Consider the following 18,695-nt stretch of genomic DNA (forward strand, 5'->3'; position numbering starts at 1 on the left):
CAACTGAGGGCTGTTACATACACACACACACACACACACACACACACACACACACACACACACACACACCGGCCACACTTGAAGAGACACACTCGTGTTCTAAAACAAGTCACAGAGGTGTTGATGTTGTGACTTCTTACAGTTTTCTAGCACACTCATGTGTTACATGTCTCAGTAGATCTCACCCTATAAGACAGCTGCACGTGCTGAACAATTACAGATAATACAACAACCCTGCAGTAACGTTATGTTTGTGAAGCTACAGACTGATAGGTGTAATTTCTTGTAGGCCATATGGGGACACAACAAGAAACACCAGCAAATTAGATGCAATATCAAACTAGTCCACTAAATTAGAAGCTGTATTGCAGCCTTATCACTTTTAACTAATTTAATATTGGCTATATTGCCATGGACTGTGCATGTGCTCGTGACATTGCATCCACCCCATCACAGGAAGCAATACCTGGATAAATTAAGCTATATTTACGCTCAGCTTTCACCCAAAACGCGTGACTTACTCGCCAGCCCTTTACAGAATCCAATCCCTCGATCTCAACCTGCTGCTATATATCGCATCCATATTGCGGGCTACTGCAATAGGTACCAGCCTATCGATGCATCTCCTGATCCATCTCCTGATCCATACATACTTTGACATTGATGGATTGCTGACCTGGATTGACGTCAGCGAGCAGCAAGTTTGATATAGAAGTTTTGTGAGACGCGAAACATTACGGGAGAGTTTATGAGTTTTTTTTCTTGGCCTGAATCCGGGGAGCAAAGATGCTAAAGAGGTCAAAGCCTCGAGGCGATGATCTCGACAGATTTATTCAGTAACATTTGCAGAAGTAATTAAAAAATGTAAAAAAAAAAACACTCAGAAGAAGTTATGAGTGAAAGTTAACGGACGGAGAGACGTCAGATTTGATCGTATACGTTTCAGATTAAAGAGAGACGCAAATGGAATTTCATAAGCAAGGTGGTTATTATTTAAAACGTGTCAAAGATCATCCACACAGTCTGGAGCTGTGATTCTCAATCTCTTAAATCTTTTGCTATTTACATCATTGCACATATAGCCTGCGTCAAAACATATTTCAACAAGCATCAAGAAGTGAGGCATCTTCAATTTAATGAATAAAGATACACGGCAGAGGCTGAGACCTCTTCGAGATAACTTGTGGTTTTCTCATTACACTCGTGGCCCGATGTGACACATGCCAATTAATATTTAACCTTCAACAGAGGAATCACGTGTGCTGCTGGCGCCGTGTCAAACGCTTTTATCAGAGAAAACAAGGCGCGAGTCCATCTTATCCATCTGAGTGTAAATGTTGCACACACTGCACTTCTGTGTTTTATCTTCACAAGTGTCTAATGCAATCTTTTTTTTTTTCCTGGGATTTGAGGTCCAGCGCACAACATGAACAACCCCCATGACATCGGGGCCAGTGACGTCAGGTTGGCCCCAGACAAGAGTGCGCGGACACACCGCGGGGGCGCGCACATGCGCACAGGCTCGGGCTCATCTTAACATGAGCGCAGCCACGTCAATATACACACAGAGAGCGAAGCGGCGCTTTGGGTATAGTAGAAGGTGCTCTACAGCGAAAGAAATCCAGGCAGGCGCAGACACCTTCACGCACTGAAGCAGAGGTTTTTTGCGGCGCAGTTTGTGTGGCGGCCGGGACCCGATCTTTTAAAACCATGCTGGATTGACTGCAGAGAGGCAACTACAATCAATGGCTTGGCTTTGAGATCGTTCAAAATTTATTGGAAAGGAGTGTGAGATAGAGCGACGGTGAGAGAGGGGGAGAAGCGAGGGGTGAGAGAGCGAGAGAGTGGCGAGAGGGGTGGAAATAAAGATCCTTTCAACGATGGAGCTTACAATGGAAAACATTGGAAATCTACACGGCATGCCTCACTCCCATCAAACGAACGACTTAATGAACTCCCCGCACGCGCGCCAGTCGTCGGCGTCGCATCGGAACTTGGTGTCGCACGGACGGTCAGCCATGGTCTCCAGCATGGCCTCGATACTGGAGGGAGCAGGGGACTACCGCACGGACCACGCTTTGTCTGGCCCCCTGCATCCGGCAATGACCATGTCGTGCGACTCCGGGATGAGCCTGAGCAGCACCTACACCACGCTGACGCCGCTGCAGCACCTGCCCCCCATATCCACCGTCTCGGAGAAATTTCACCATCCACACCCGCACGCTCACGCTCACGCTCACGCTCACCATCATCCAGCGCACCAGCGACTCGCGGCCGGGAACGTCAGCGGCAGCTTCACCCTGATGAGGGACGACCGGAGCCTCGCCTCCATGAGTAACCTCTACGGCCACTACCCCAAAGACATGTCCGGCATGGGGCAGCCTCTATCCCCGCTGTCCAACGGTCTCGGGTCTTTGCACAGCTCCCAGCAGACTCTCAGCGCCTACGGTCCTGGAGCTCACCTCTCCAATGACAAGATGATCTCCTCGGGGGGCTTCGAGTCCCACGCAGCCATGCTGTCCCGGGGCGAGGAGCACCTGGCCCGGGGTCTCGGGGGCCACGGGGCTGGGCTCATGACATCCTTGAACGGCTTACACCATCACAGCCATCCGCACTCTCAGGCAAACGGGTCCATGCTGTCAGATCGGGATAGGCAGACGGTGGTGGGAGGAGGGCAGGGAGGTGGGTCAGGGCAGGTGGAGGAGATAAACACCAAGGAGGTGGCACAGCGAATAACGGCGGAGCTCAAGCGCTACAGCATCCCCCAGGCCATCTTTGCTCAGAGGATCTTGTGCCGGTCCCAGGGAACTCTGTCTGACCTGCTGCGGAACCCTAAACCGTGGAGTAAACTCAAGTCTGGCCGGGAGACGTTCCGGAGGATGTGGAAGTGGCTACAGGAGCCCGAATTCCAGCGGATGTCGGCGCTCAGGCTTGCAGGTGAGTGAGGAGACAGCTCCCAACCTGAGTGATGTGGAGGGATCAATTAGAAGTCAATGTGGCGAGACTGTCAATAGCTGCTCAAACAGACATTACTAGAAGTTATTAGTCGATTGTATCGAGTAAAACTTCATCATGACAGTTGGGGTGTTAAATGTTGGGGGAAATCTATATTTTGATTGATGCTACAATCCATGATAGTACAAACAGACGCTGTGCAACACTGGAGGTGATATAAACAAAAGGGAGGACGCATCTCTCAAAAGTAGAGAAGGTGCAAACGCAGTCTACACAGATGTGTTAGTCCTTACGCACACATGCAGCGGTTTTACGCACGAGTACAGCACATCCCTCTCACGCTCTCACTCGCTTTCTCTGTCTGTCTGTCTCTCTCTCGCTCTCTCACACACACACACACATAAACAAAAACGCACACAGAACGAAGTCAAACAAAAGAAATCAAAGCAGGATGTGATCAAAATTGATTACATCTTCCAGCTGGTACTGTAAAGCTAACATACACGGAGAGATCACTGCAACGCAAATACTCCGTTTTCCTTTGCACTCATTATATCAAACAAACTTGATGTAGTAATCTGGCACTCCCCCTGTCAAATAAGCGCTTCGTCGCAAACAAGGATCGTCTGAGGCCTGGCCAAAGAGTCGAGGGAGCATGACCTCCTATGGATCAATATTTCAGGTCCAGGCGTCCCCTTTCAGAGCAGCACACTGATAAATGATCGATTTGGATCTGAAAGACAGAGACACAAACAGATGCGTCTTTCTCTGGCCTGTGTTGTCTCCTCGGCACTCTGGGGGTATCTCGTCTCCAAAGTTGGTTCAAGGCCTGTTTAGCGAGTCTGACACTAAGAAATTGGAATTGTGTGCTTTGAGAGATTACATGTGTGGGCTCATATGATTGCCAAGAGGTCTGGACATCCCTTATGTTCAGCAAGAAACAAATTGTGACACAATCGCTGTTCCTGTGTCTTTCTGAATGGTTCATGTCTTCCACCCATCGTTTGGAGTTTTATTGCGCAAAGATTATCACACTGAAAGCTACCCCCCCCCCCCTAAACCCTTTAACATTTAGCACCTGATTAACAGGACGTAAATGAAAACGAGAGACGTCGCAGTGGGGTTAAAACAGATGTGAGAGAGAGGTCCCCTCTCATTGATGTTTGTGTAAAGGCCCCGTTTAGATGTGCTGCGCTTCCAAACGTCAATCAGCTCTTCTGTGTCGTATTTCAGCCAACCAGTTCAATTAAGCAGATATAGTGGCATATTTTAGTTCCAGTCAATGCCCTATTGAAAAGCACTTAATGCCATGTAAATTGTTCCTTTGCGCATTTAGTGGGGTTCTGGTAAATAAAGATTTAAACACTCCACAATTGTCTCTTTAAGTGCCACTGCTGTTAAAGCTAATTGGGCTGTGGGGTTTTATATCTTCCACACCCGGCGTCAGGATAAACCCCCCCAATTCAATTGACATGTTGGAGTGGCACAGTCCTGCGAGTGCACACCTACTGCATAGTTTAATGTGGTCAGGCCCAGGGCTGCCTATAAGGCAAGTGTGTATGTGCGTGAGTATTTGGTTGTAGAATGTAAATGAGGGCTACACGCGATATGTGGTATTATTTATTCTATTGTAAAATACATTGTATTACGTATCCACTCACGTTATGTTTTTCGCTTCGTAACAGCAGCTTTTTGTGCGCCTTTTGTGCAGTAACCTGCGGTCACAATAGTCTCAGATAAAAATCCAGTTGGGCAAAATGACAAATGACTTGTATGCAAATGCGCCGAGCAACATTTTACTTATTGCATTTAAAATCACCATTATCCTCGGTGCAGCATGTGGGCTGGGAGTGGGAGTTGGGGGTGGGGGGGGGGGTTGTGATGCTGAAAGTGAGGCTGGGCCATACTCGCTCGGCCACATCAATCAATAAATTCAAATTACTATTCCAAATTCATCACAGTCACACAAATCAATGCAGCTGCCCTGCTTAGCTAATGTGAAAATGCCAGTGTCTGCACACACACACACATGACAATCCACTCCTGAAACGAAAAGCAGAGCAAAGATGGGCCTGGTAGGGGGGGAGGGGGTGGGGGTGGGGGGGGGGGGGGGTGGGGGGGGGGGGGGGGCGTGGGTGTGGAAATGTGTGCCCTTCACGCTCAACATCTCCTAATGCAACGAGGGCAAAGACCCACAGGCGTCCCACCTATTGTGTTCTTCCCATGCAGACTCATGGCACCCAAGCTTTAACCTTTGGATGTCTCTTATTCTCGGAGCATCTTAAAGCACATGCATCAGTCCACTACTGTACAAATAAATAGGCGACTTCATTGTAAAGCTGCACAAATAAGAAAGACGTGGGCAAAGCCAGGTTGGGGAGGCATTTAAAGATCGCATTAACGATGAAAACAATTCGTCTTTGCATCTGTGTTGAATTCCACACTCCATCTCAATGTATTTGGTCGGGTCAATACGGCCCTGATCGATAAGGATAGCCAGTGCATCTATCAATTATCCCGCCTCAGCACTCTCTCCCATTGGTCTCTCCCCCGGAGCAGAGCAGTGGGGGAGCCGGAAAAGTGGGGGAAGAGGACAGCTGTTGAAAGAAAATGCTATTGCACACCTTTTTCTTTGCTGTAATCATGTTCCGTTTGTTGTGTGTAATGCACTCACTAATTTGTCCAGTGGGCCTTTGAGTTATGGTATAATATTCTATACTATAATAATATAGTATTCACGCCTAAGACAAATGCTGCAGATCAAAGAAAGTATGCAATTATAGCACCAAACCTCAGGTATTTCCCCACGAAATGGTGCGTCCTATTTCTCATGTTGGCGCATACCAGGGTCCCCTCTCCCTAAAAAAAAAGCGCAGTTGGTTTATTACCATTTGAATGGCCGGAGCACGTGCCAGAGTGTGCAGGTCAAGACCCAAGGGCCACGGAGGAAAAACATTGTTGAGGGTGGGAGGCCTCTTTTCATGTTTCAATGGACTACACGCAGTTTACACGAGCCTAATCCTGAAGCTGTCCCCCCCCCCCCACACACCCACATACACCCACACACTGCGCCCTATCCCCTCCGCGCGTGCATCTCTGCAATGACTATGCTCCTTGGTAAATATATTTTTATTGAGTTGACACCTTCCTTATATATGTCCTTAACTTTAAGCTGGGGTTGATGGTTTGAGAGGGCTTTAATTATTGCTTTTCTGCTAATTAAATAGTCATGGTATGCATGGTACCTAAAGGAGGCTACAAACTGGGTTTTTTTATTTCCCTCTACAAATCCCAAAGTATGAGGGAGTTTATTCCTGCAGGTCAGTTTTCTCAGTTTAACGGTTTCAGGGCGCTGTCCAGAGTACTGAAATGTGCTGCCCCATCCATCCACACTGAACTGCGGGGATCTCCTCTCTGTTTTGAGGACAGTTCAAGGTGGTGAACTGGAGTTGTACCGATACATAGTTAATAGCATTCTTGTAGGCCCTAAACACCATTATTTCATCCAACAGCTTCCACCCATCGATCAATATTACAATCCACAATCGCGTCAATCACACCACCCTGCACCCATACTTCCCAGTCCAGCACGAAGCCATTCCATTTAAATCACATCTCTTCCTTTTGTTGTTGTTTCTGAAAACAAACTGGAGGGTCGTCCTTTTTTTTGGGATGCTCACCAAAAATATCCAAGAGCCACAAAAACAATCTTCTTGTTGGTCATTTAAGACGGGATAATGGGTTTAATTGAGTATAGGGCACCAAGATGTGATTGATGCGGGTTAATCTAAAACATTTTCTTTTTTCATGAAGAGATGGCTTGATGTTAGCCCGCGAAATGATCGATTGGTACTTTAATAATTGATGTGTGAGGGGAAGATAAGGGGGGGGGGGGGGGGGGTAAACAGTGCAGCTGCGGTTTCAGAGCCTCGTTATTCGTTAAGCACAGCAACGTGTGCTGCAAGTACCGAGACACGCATGTACAAGCATCGCCTTTGAAATCCTGCGGTGGGAGAGCAACAGTCATTTTCTTGAGGTTATACCTCGAGGCTGTTCTGTTTAAATCCCGGGATCAGCGGGGCTCAAACCAGATGAAATGACATCTCACGCCTTTGCATCATTATTGGATGAGGAGGCTGGTTGTATTTGGTGGAGGGGGGAGGGGTTGGGGTGGTCGATTCCTACTACTTCAAATTAGCATGAATCTTCATGTAGGCTGATATGAATATTCATATTTGGATCCATCGTGTGGGAAGTTATCATATATAGGAATGGGGGGAAAACTCCTACACATGCACCCTTGATTCCGTTTAGAAGACTGCATCTAAAAGGCTGCAGCTTCATATTCTTATCCATCACAACATAACACGAGGACAATATCATAGCACGAGCTTCAGCATGCGTACGTGTCGTGTCGCCTCCCCCGTTTCTTCTCTCCTGTGTGTATGTGATCGGGATGTAGAGTGCGTCTGCGCCACATTGTTAAGGCCGATCTGGCGAGCCCTGAATCTGTATCGATTTCCATTCCCCCGGCCTCTGCTTTCCATCTCTGGAGCTGCGCCATGCAGCCATGCACCCCCCCCCCCCCCCCCACCCCCCCCCCCCCCCCCCCCCCCCCCCCTCCCTCTCATCTCCACCATGCAACACCATTTCTCCCATTAACGGCTCACCCTTCATAAACACGCAGCAGCAGAACGACTAATAAACGCATGCTCTCGCGCCGACTGACTTTAAAATCCTGAGAGGTTTAGTAGCCCCTCTCCAGTTCTGCGATAGAGAGACGGATTAGCAGCACCAGGCGACTTTAAAGTTCACAGTCGCGTGACCTCCTTCCGCTCATTATACATCCCACCCACACGGTTCTGACCGAGTCGACCTTATTATTCAAAATAATGTAATTTTAATAGAAATCAGATTAGTGACAGAGGCAGGAGTCTGCACCGTCTCCCATATCTTCATTCGTTTCTCTTTTTAGCCACACGCACACACACGCGCACACTGTTCCAATTCACACGGGGAGGGGGGGGGGGGGGGGGGGGGCGTGCCTGGCAATTATAAATGCAGTAGAGGTCTGGACTCTGTACAGTCTCGAATACCGTCTCTTCTATTTTAGATGATCAATTCCTACGCTACTCCGTCGCCCCCTCGCCAAACCGGATCGATAGGAGAGAATGACCTTTAAATCAAATTGCTGGCAGAGTCGACTGAACGCACGCGGCTAGCATCAAAGGGTTAATGGCACCGCGCGCACCCCTCCTTCCCAGGCAAAAAAAAAAAAACACACACAAAAAAAACACAAAGGGCCCAAAACCTTAGATAATCATAATTAAATCTCCTTATTCCATGCATGTGCTCTGGAGTCGAGCACGGTGTGGGTCTGCGCGTGAAGATGCCTGATGAAGAAACAAATCACACGGTGGCTTTTTGACCCCCCACAATCTGAAGCGGCGGTTCCAAAGAGCAGAACTGTTGAGCAATTAAAATGTTGACCAGAGCACATTGTGTCGATGGAGCCTCAGCGCACTGTTATGTAACGCGGGGATACCCCCCCCCCCCCCTCCCCTCCCCTCCCCTCCAAAAAAAACAGGGCCTGCTCGTGCTCCTAAACACACTGTCTTTCATGCAACGAATAATTTGTCACGTTTTTGTCATGTCATTTAACGTATTTTATCCAAACAGCAGCCAGATTGTGTTCGTTTTTTGCTGATGTAACGTGTCAGATGTCGCTGCTCCCACAGAGTGAGGAGTTTAACACTTTGGGAAATAAGTAACGGATTACTTTTTTGGAAGCGTGGTTGTAAATCTGTGTCCAGAAGCAGCGGTGGTGTCCGAACACTGGCTGCTTATCTGACGCCCTGACAGGCCATCGGTTATTAAAGGCCCCATAATGGCTTGTTTAATGCGCAGTTTAAGAACACAAGGCAAGGACATTGTCCGCGCGATTAAAGGGAAGTGAAGTCACATATCCAAGTTAACACTGTTCGGGTTCTTAAACAGTAAGAAGTCAGTTATTCTCCTATTAGGTGTTAAAATATATACTCACACAGAGAAAAATATGTGTGGCAGATTATTCCACTTATTTCTTACAATGATTTATATGGTTTTATTTTGAAAAAACCCAAGTGTCACTATTTTGGGGCGAATAGGGAGAATAGAAATGATCTTGCTAATTTGTTTCACTCGTTTATTTAAAAAAAAGCCAATATGATTAAATGAGGTGTTATAATCGACAAGTGTTTCAGTCTGTAAAGTATATTAGACGTTTAGTCTCGTTTTGGTTCTAATGATTAATCTCTGAGTCATGTAAAAAAATAAAAATAAAACAGCAGGTGAAGACAGCAATGTTCAAATTCTCCTGATGACAAGTCGTGTCTCCAGCTCTCCGAGCCTTTTAGAAACGGGAGCCTGCAGATGGTTTGTACGGAACCTCTGTAAGTCTTCCTGCAGGGTCGATCTCAACAAAACCGCAAACACACACACACAGACACACACATAGACACAAACACACACACACACATAGACACACATAGACACACACACACACACACACACACACACACACACACACACACACACACACACACACACACACACACACACACACACACACACACACAGCTTATCGTACCCACAGATGCAACCCGAAACTCCGGTTGGGCAACCCCACACAGATCAACAAAGGAACAAAACGACTGTGAAATCAATTGATGAATGAATCGATGCAGCGCATATAGCCTTTATATTTCATGTTATTAAATAGCCTGTAACGAAGAGGCTGCGGGTTATTCTGAAATTAATAATTTGTTGCTTTACTGAGCCGATATGAAAACGCTGACTGTTGTTTCTTCTGTTAGTTACTCAGGTTTTCTGCAGGGTGTGTGTGTGTGTGTGCAAGTTGATTGCAACATTGGTCTTTTGACAGACAAAATGAACATTTATTCCAAAAAAATATGCTGCAGTCTTAATAATGTGAACATATACACAGCCAGAATTATAATTATTTACATTCTTATTTTTTATCCTATTTTATTTTATTATTTACCACATTTTAATTACTGCTCACACAGAATTAATTGTTTAAATGATTTGCCCTGAAATACTTAAATAAATACTCAAGAATAAATACAAATTGTAACAATTTGTTTAGCTAAAAGCGACAAATGAAGCATCGAGAAAATAAACCCTATAATAAACCCTCATATAAAATAAGCCCCACAGAGACAAACGTGATACAGAATAATAAAACCACTTTATTTACTTTAATCTAATATACTTTGTTTAGCATTTTGAGAAAGTAGACCATATGCAATTAGTTCGCCGTAATAAGGGTTGGTGTAGAACTATTTCTGTTGACTCTCTTCCCATGATTGAGTGAGAACTGTATTGAATTGAATCTGGAGAATTCCTGCCTATTGAAAACCTGTCTCGTCTCTCCGTAGAGAGTAAACAGTATCATCTGACTGCAGATCAGTTCGAAGATTCTCCTGCAACAAATAACAATTGAACAGCGAAGTGGCAGCTGTCATTTGAAGAATATGAAGACATTTCGATAAATCATGTGATGTAACTCTGCTAAAATCTGCATTTTGTATATCCCGCTAGTCCCGTTAATATAAGTTGTGTTAAAATGTAAATTAGTTCAAGTTCCCTCTTAATTTTCGTCCTCACATCGGTTTTCTTTGTGTTTCACCATAAACGAGTCTCTGACACATTTAAGCTTTTTTTTTTTTTTTTTAAAGTGCGTAAACTCTCTTCAGTAAATTAAAAAAGGAGCTTAAAGGGAGTTTGAGTCCTGGCACACATGGTGGTTTCACATGAACCCCCCAGACGTGCGGGTCTATTGACCGGCCACATCCTCTCACCCCACACCGCATCATCCAAAAGAGACCCCACAGAGGCGTGCATTTCTTTAAATGTTAATGACTTGGAATTAAATAATTAAAGCAGTTAAATAGTTTATTTATGGCCGATTCTTTTCAAGTAACACCTTTGTGAGTATCAAAGCTCCTTTTATTTGTATAAGCTGGTCCAAGATTGCGGGCACACTCGCCACATTTCAGTCAACAGGAGAATAACTCGTCTGAATCCAAAGAATTTCCTAATAAATTCATAACTGATAAAAACGCACGCAGCGGGCCCACACCTGTTGTTTGTGGGAAATGAAACCTGTCTCGTCTACAACAAAATAAAGCATCATGATCATTATTATCACGCATAACTGGTCAAAGCAATTATGAATGAAATCAATGATGAACGCAGAAAGGAGTATTGCTCCAACAATGGAGCCACTCATACAAATAAATGCGGACCAAGGCTGCTATTAAACTAGCAACAAATAATTATAATAATAATGCAGGTTAAAATGTAGTCCTACGTTTTCTCTCAATCATGCGCCTAAATGGCTGAGTGCATTTGATTATCTAAAAACTCATAAGGAGCGTGATCATCGCAGGCGGCAGCCTTTACTGATTATTGAATTTTGAATTTTTTTAAGCACTGTGTAATTTCTTAGGTTTACCACTGGGTTGCTAATAACACGTTGGTGTGAAAACAGAGCTGAATAAAATGATATTTCTCAGGTGCATTTTGTGCATCTCCAACTGACAGAAAATACAGTTTGATATGTATTTTTTAATTAAAAATATAAAGTGCATACAGTACCGTGATAGATGACAGAGCAAATGAAGGGAAAATGATGCAGGAGATCTAGACCGAGGGGCGATGTGGGCGAAGGTGTAACTGAGTTCAGGTTGAGTGTTATTGAAGTGCTGCAGAAGAAATGCCTCGCAGCTGAGTCGCTGGAGAACGCAAACAAACAAATTGTGTCGCTTTATCAGTATATTAACACCAATTCTCACTCATTACATTAAGGGGTATCGAGCTTGGAAGTGTTTCGGCCTGGCGATAGAGAGAGAGACAGGGAAAGGGGGGGGGGGGGGGGGGGGGGGCTTGGCATTGCCCTGCAGCGCAGCATGAAATAAATGCCACAGTATCCAGAGAGGGGCCGTGCGGATATACATCAATCTTTAAGGCAACAGCGCATGCGAAACAGCAGAGGCGTTACTTAATAAATAGACTGAAGCCTAAACATCAAACTGCCCAATCATGCTTCTTACAATCCGGAGAGGAGAGCAAACTGTCCCTGCAGTGTGTGTGTGTGTGTGTGTGTGTGTGTGTGTGTGTGTGTGTGTGTGTGTGTGTGTGTGTGTGTGTGTGTGTGTGTGTGTGTGTGTGTGTGTGTGTGTGTGTGTGTGTATAAACGCGCCGATCCGTAACCGGTAAACATGTTTATTGGTAAATTAATTAAATGACCTCGTGTGCTTTACAGGGCAGCGAGACTGGCGGTTTTGAAACAGAGAATATAAATATATATTTAGATGCAGATGTGTAATCATGGTTTCATAAAACACCGTGGGCGTAATATTAAGGCCGTTAGACTTTCTCATAATGAGCAGGACGGGCAGGGGTGATCAATACACGATTAATGCTCGAGATGGACTCACATCTGCAGGGATGGGGGAGGCCCGAGACAGCTGTGAACACGCGGTAAACACAGGCAGAACAGGTGATGATCATTTACTCATCTTCCTCTCCAGCCCATCTCTGAGTTGTTTTTTTTCAGTCCGCAAAGAGAGCTGGATCATCACGCTTCCTTCCTTCCTGCCCGGCGTGTTTTTCGCGTCTCTCCACCCCTTCATAAATCTCCTCTCCGGGCCCACTCCCACCCCAACACTTCCTCCCCCTCCCTCCGAGGCATAATTAATTGGACGAACTGAATTTCACACACGAATTATTCACGAATCTATCGATCGATATCGAACACCCAGGGCCTTTCTCTTAACCTCGCTTGGTTTGTCGTGAAGCGAAGAATATTAATGTCATCAGTGGAAAAGGAATAGGCCCAAGTTATCCCCGTTTTTATCCCGAGCACAGAAGGAGTTAGATGAGAAATCACTCATATTAAGAGAAAAGACTCAGGAGGCCCTTGAGGTGACATTCAGAGGGGATGAGAATAATATGATAATAAACGTGCACTAAAACAAGGAAAGCCAGGATGTCTTTGTTAATCAGTCTTTGTATGTTTGTGGGGAGCCTAAAGGAGGCATTCAAAGTAGGTCAGCTGCAGTCCACAGACGTACAGAGAGAAATATAAATCACATTTCTCTCTGCCCGCGTGTCGCAGCGGGGTGCGCGCCTCAGAAAACACTCAACACCAGACCAGGATTTCTGCCCTTGTCCGGTTGCTCTTTGTGCATGAATTTATACGTCCGTCTCTCTGCTCGGTGCCTACTGTAGCTCTAAAAGCTGCAATGATCGATTCCCCCCCCCCCTATCTCTCTCTTTTCTAACGCCGAGCTTGGTTCAGTAATCAGGGCCCCCTTCCTCACCGATCGATCGATATTGATCGCTAAATCCAGCGCCTGTAGCAAAGGCAGCGCACCACGGCGCCCCGTGCAGCCGGGGCCACGGCGAGAGCGACACCTGCCGACCGGAGCGGCACAAAGCACGCGGTCGATGACTGCAGGACGTGACTCGACGGCGGAGGGATGTGGAGAGAGAAGCGGGGACTGTCTGAGCTTGTTGTGGAGGCAAATTAAGAGAGAGGTCCCCCCCCCCCCCCCCCCCCCCCAACCCCCCCATGGCTCAGTTATTATTGCACACAAAAAAGAGCTGATTTTTGTGTCTTTAATCTGAACCTTTTGGGGATCTAAAGAGAATGAAGTCCTAACAATTGTAATTAAAAATGCTGACCAGCAGTTAGCTTCCAAAGCATTTACCCCACAGATTTGTTGGCTTCTTAAAAACAATCCATAAATAGATTTTTGGGAAGAATCCTCTTTCTGTTACTAGATAGATCCATGTTGGTTCGACTGCCTGGAAACAGTGACACAGACTATTCACGAAGAGTTAAATGTTCTCTACTTAGACGAAAGTAGATCAAATAAGCAAAGGAAAAATAGTGCATTTATTTTGTTAAAATAGGATAAACATATCCAAAAGCAAACACTTTACATGTTCAGGTGTAGCCATAAGTGTGTGTTGCGATTTACAGATATTGACAATAACAGTGATGTTTGAACATGAAATGGTGATATGTCAATAAGACACATATGATATTGTGTAAATAATCCTGCAAATAATTTAATATATATATATATATATATATATATATATATATATATATATATATATAATTGTTGCAGACTCTTCGCCTCCCTACATTTGTGTTTTGAGTGCAATTTACTGTAAAAAAGAGGGAAAATGCAAAATAAACAAAATCACAGACAAATGTAAATGATACCATAATTTTATTTTTATTTTCTACAGATATTGCGATAATATCTTGATCATGAATTATTTTTTTCTCCCACAAAAAAAGTGTTATCATATGCATACCTGTGCAAGGTCGCACATCTGGAGGACTCACAGGAGAAAAAGGTCACGCACCGGAGGGAAGTGAAGGTATCCTGGTCAACTGGAAGCTGCACACGAAAATAAATGGAACGTCTGTGCGGACTGAAATATTGAGATAGCAATAAATCTATATTGACAATAATATTAACTGCATTGCTGCAGAGGAAGTCGTTCTAAAAGCAAAGTATAAAAAATGCTGTTGCGTCAGTTACTGTACACTAACACACATTTGTAATCAAGTTGTATTTAATACTACATATAATTATACAAGTTGAAAAAAAAAGCTGTCCACAAAACCAAAGAAAACCCTTAAAATGGTGTTTTGTATTTTCACCTTTTGTTCAGTGAAGTCTGGTGACTGTGGAGGCAAAGCTGTGCACGTCAGCACTACCTGCTGCTCCTCCCCGGTCTTCAAACAGACTTCACTGCATGTTTGGGCTCATTGTCCTGCTGGGAAACGAATCCTCTTCCACACAAGTCAAAGCCAGAGGGGATGGCAGGTCTTTGCCGAGTAGAAGCGGTAGCTACTCCTCGGTCAGCGGGGAGCTTACGCAGTACAAGTCCCTACATGTGTGGAAGAAGCAGAGCATCCTCACGTGTGGGCATTTGTAGTTGAAGAAAAATGGTTTGAAAGCTGAAATTCTCTCCATCAAGGCTGCACATTCACAACCACCGTGTGACTAGTTTCACTAACTAAAGCAGGTGTTTGCTGCTCAGCAGGATTTTGGTTTCTTGGATGTAGATATTCTGCTTTTGTAAAGACATCAGCTTAATATATTAGTCCCCAGTTCCAGCTGAAGTGCGTATTAGTTTTTGCGTTGGAATTCATCATAAATGTTCAGCTTAACTGCAGGTTGGCGCTGGGATGGATTTTCATCCCTGTGGAAAATCATTTGGTGACACTTTTTTATGACTCCCACGTCTATAATGCATTCTACACATAAATATTTAACTGCTTGCAGCACTGTATAATTATGGGGACAAGCACTCATAAATGTCCATCTTGCTTTATAACAATAACAGTGACATATAAAGCATTTCATTAAAGATTTATAATCTCAAGTATCATAATACTTCATAATTGCAGGTCTGTCAGGCAATGCTCATAGTGTATTATAATTCCCATAGTTGTAATACAAAATTTTCTTAAATAATGCATCGTAATCGCTGCTATAATGTGATTATAACTAAGTGGTCATTGTTCGCTTCAAGAAAAGTAAAATATCATTACATTATTTAAGAACACACAAAACATAAATTATATTTTACTTCACTTCAAGCAAACAAGGACCACTTAGCGTGAGTTATGATCACATTATAATGAATTATAAACTTGATTATGATGCTTTATAAAAAGACGATAATGTATTACAACCATAAGACGTACAATATACTATTATAATTATGATGTATTATGACATTATAAAATGATGTATAATGTGTGATGATTATCGATATAAAGTATTATAGATATTTATGACAGCTTATAACTACAATTATACAGTGCTATGAGCAGATTACAACACGTGTTTATTATGCTTTATTTATTATGGTTTATAAGTAGTTAGACAATCAAAACAATTCACAATGATTATTCGAGGACCATACATGCAAGAAGACTTGCATGTAGAAGTGATCGATGGGAAAAAAAAGTAAAATTGTTATACAAGCTTTTCTTAAAAGTTGGATGTCTATCAGCCACAATTGATGTATGCTTGAATAATATGACCCGAGCGAACTGATGAATCTATTTGCTAATAAATCCATCACATCGGCCGGCTTGCCAAAGTTCCCCCCTGGAAATGCTGGATAATATTTTGCTTGGCATGTGGCTGTGGGTTCGTGCCACTTGAATACATCACGCATGTTCTCGTTATAAGTGCTTGTCATTGCATTTAGAGCATCTTTACAAGAGAAAAAGATAGATGCAAAGATATACAACTAGAAATGTAAGTGACGCCTCCCTACCTTAATGCTCCGTCCTGTTCGTCTTTTATCATCTGACCTACTGAGACTCAACTCACTGAGACAATGTGAATAATTTCAGCACCAAATGATTAAACTACATCATCCTCCTCCTCCTCCTGACCATCATCATGACTACAATAAATCAACGATGTATGATGATATACATACTGCACATACAAGCATGGATTTAAATTTTGATGTGGCACACTAGCATGTGTGTGATAAATATAGCTGCGGCGTTGATGTGAAATATGAATATGATGGATGGTCTTGTGTGCAGGTTAGACATCTGTAGTAAACAGATTGGACTGCAATGGCTGATCAATGGGCTCTGTTCCACTGTAATTAGACACACAGCGCCACTGCTTGGCTCCAGCCACTTCAGCATAATCACAACCTCCACACACTCACGCTCCACACTGTGTGTGCAAAAGAGAGAGAGCACAAAAAAAAATTCTGTCCTTAAATGCATCACGACACATACACACACACAGCGTGAGAGTGAGACATTATTGAAGGCGAGCATGAAAAGTATCGGACAATACCGACGGCAGCAGGTGGAGACCCCACAGGGATGGCATCTTTCTCTCCCTTTCTCTCTCCAATTTGCTCTCGTTTTATTGAGACAGTAGGGAAGCTGAGAGGAACACACAGTCCATTCTGGCAGGATTCGATCCTCGGCCAGCAGGGGAACATGTGGCTGCAGAGGTGGTGCCTTAACCTTCCACACACAACTTCCACACACACACACACACACACACACACACACACACACACACCTCCTACATCATCTCTGGGCGCCGTTTTTTTCTGTTTTACCCTGCACCTGTCTGCTGTTTTTTCCACCCGTCTCCTACGAATACTTTGAGTTACAACACACTTACCCACAATACAGCACTCTATTAACTATTCATTTCTGTGTTCGCAACACCCCCCCCCCCCCCCCCCTCTTCCTCCCAAACGTAGAAGAGTACACTCGGTGTGTTTTCTTTTGAAAATTGCTCTGTGCATGGGAAGGGGCTCATAGCAGCCGTTGCATGCTCCTCTCGAGTGTTTCTGTTTGGGGAGGTGGGGGGGGTGGGTGGGTTATAAATACCCTCTCAGAGCTCAATAGAGTGGGCTCCAGTGGGCTCTGTTTGAAGTAGCAGACTGTAGACCTGCTGGGGGGAGATTCTGACCTCAGTCCCTACAGAGAACCCCCCAATTCCTACAGCAAAGTCGGTCAATATCTTTCTTTCTCCTTCACTCGCCGCCCCTCCCTCCTCTTCTCAGCTCCTCTCTTTTGGCTCTTACACACACACACACACACACACACACACACACACACACACACACACACACACACACACACACACACACACACACACACTTTGTCTTACTCCTCCACCTTTTCTGTTCTTTTCTCTCCAAACCTTTTCTTTCCCTGCGTCTGCCCCTCCTCTATCTCTCATTTCCCCACACCTACACACACACACACACACACAAAAACACAAAATGCTTACTTTTGTGCAACAGTCACTCAGTCCCCCATTGCGACTCAAACTGCATTAATATTGAATCAAACAGCAGTGTCTCCAGCTAGCAGGCAACAGCCAGTCTCACCCCCCCCCCCACCTCCTCCTCACCCCATCTTTCTCTCACCGCAGGCTGGCTCCCTGTCTGCACTCTGCAGGATGGAAGGAATATTCCCACTGGGCAGGAGGCATGGATTAGCTTTAAATCAACTTTAATATGGCAATAGAGATGGAGCTGTAGAATCTCTGCTGGTGTAAAAAGTAGTTTTTATGTGTTTAAGTATTGGCTAATGATACATTTAGTTACCTTACTTTCCTCCACCTTCTGTCTTTGCCATCTAATCAGGAAAATAATCACTTTTGTATATTTACCTTGCTTTGTGTTCTCTTTCCCCTCTTTGCCTCCCACTCTCATCCCCATCCCTCCCACCGCTGCCATCCACACCAAGCCTGCAAGCGCAAAGAACAGGAGCAACACAAGGACCGCAACACGGCGCCAAAGAAACAGCGTCTGGTCTTCACCGACCTGCAGCGCCGCACTCTCATCGCCATCTTCAAGGAGAACAAGCGTCCATCCAAGGAAATGCAGATCACCATCTCCCAGCAGCTCGGCCTGGAGCTCAGCACCGTCAGCAACTTCTTTATGAACGCGCGGCGCCGCTGCGTGGACCGCTGGCACGACGACCACGGCGCCAGCCCCGGGCAGCCGGGCACATCCGCCACCACCTTCTCCAAGGCCTGAGCGGAGGAGAGGACCTTCAGGGGGTCGGGGAACCAGGTTGGAAGAACGGGCAACATGGAAAATTGGCTGTGAAACCTGTCTATAACAACCCCACCTGGCCT

At 44.9% G+C, this 18,695-nt stretch overlaps 1 protein-coding gene across 1 annotated transcript; it reads left to right on the top strand.

The window, feature by feature from the left end:
- Window positions 1-1,880: 1,880 nt before the first annotated feature.
- onecut3a (one cut homeobox 3a) lies at window positions 1,881-18,594 on the top strand (the record flags this gene model as incomplete). Its single annotated transcript, XM_079158317.1, has 2 exons — window positions 1,881-2,937; window positions 18,254-18,594. 2 exons carry the CDS (start codon window positions 1,881-1,883, stop codon window positions 18,592-18,594), a joined length of 1,398 nt encoding a protein of 465 aa, XP_079014443.1.
- Window positions 18,595-18,695: the final 101 nt, after the last annotated feature.

The sequence above is a fragment of the Pholis gunnellus genome (assembly GCF_910591455.1).
Source record: "Pholis gunnellus genome assembly, chromosome: 4".
Lineage (NCBI taxonomy): Eukaryota > Metazoa > Chordata > Actinopteri > Perciformes > Pholidae > Pholis > Pholis gunnellus.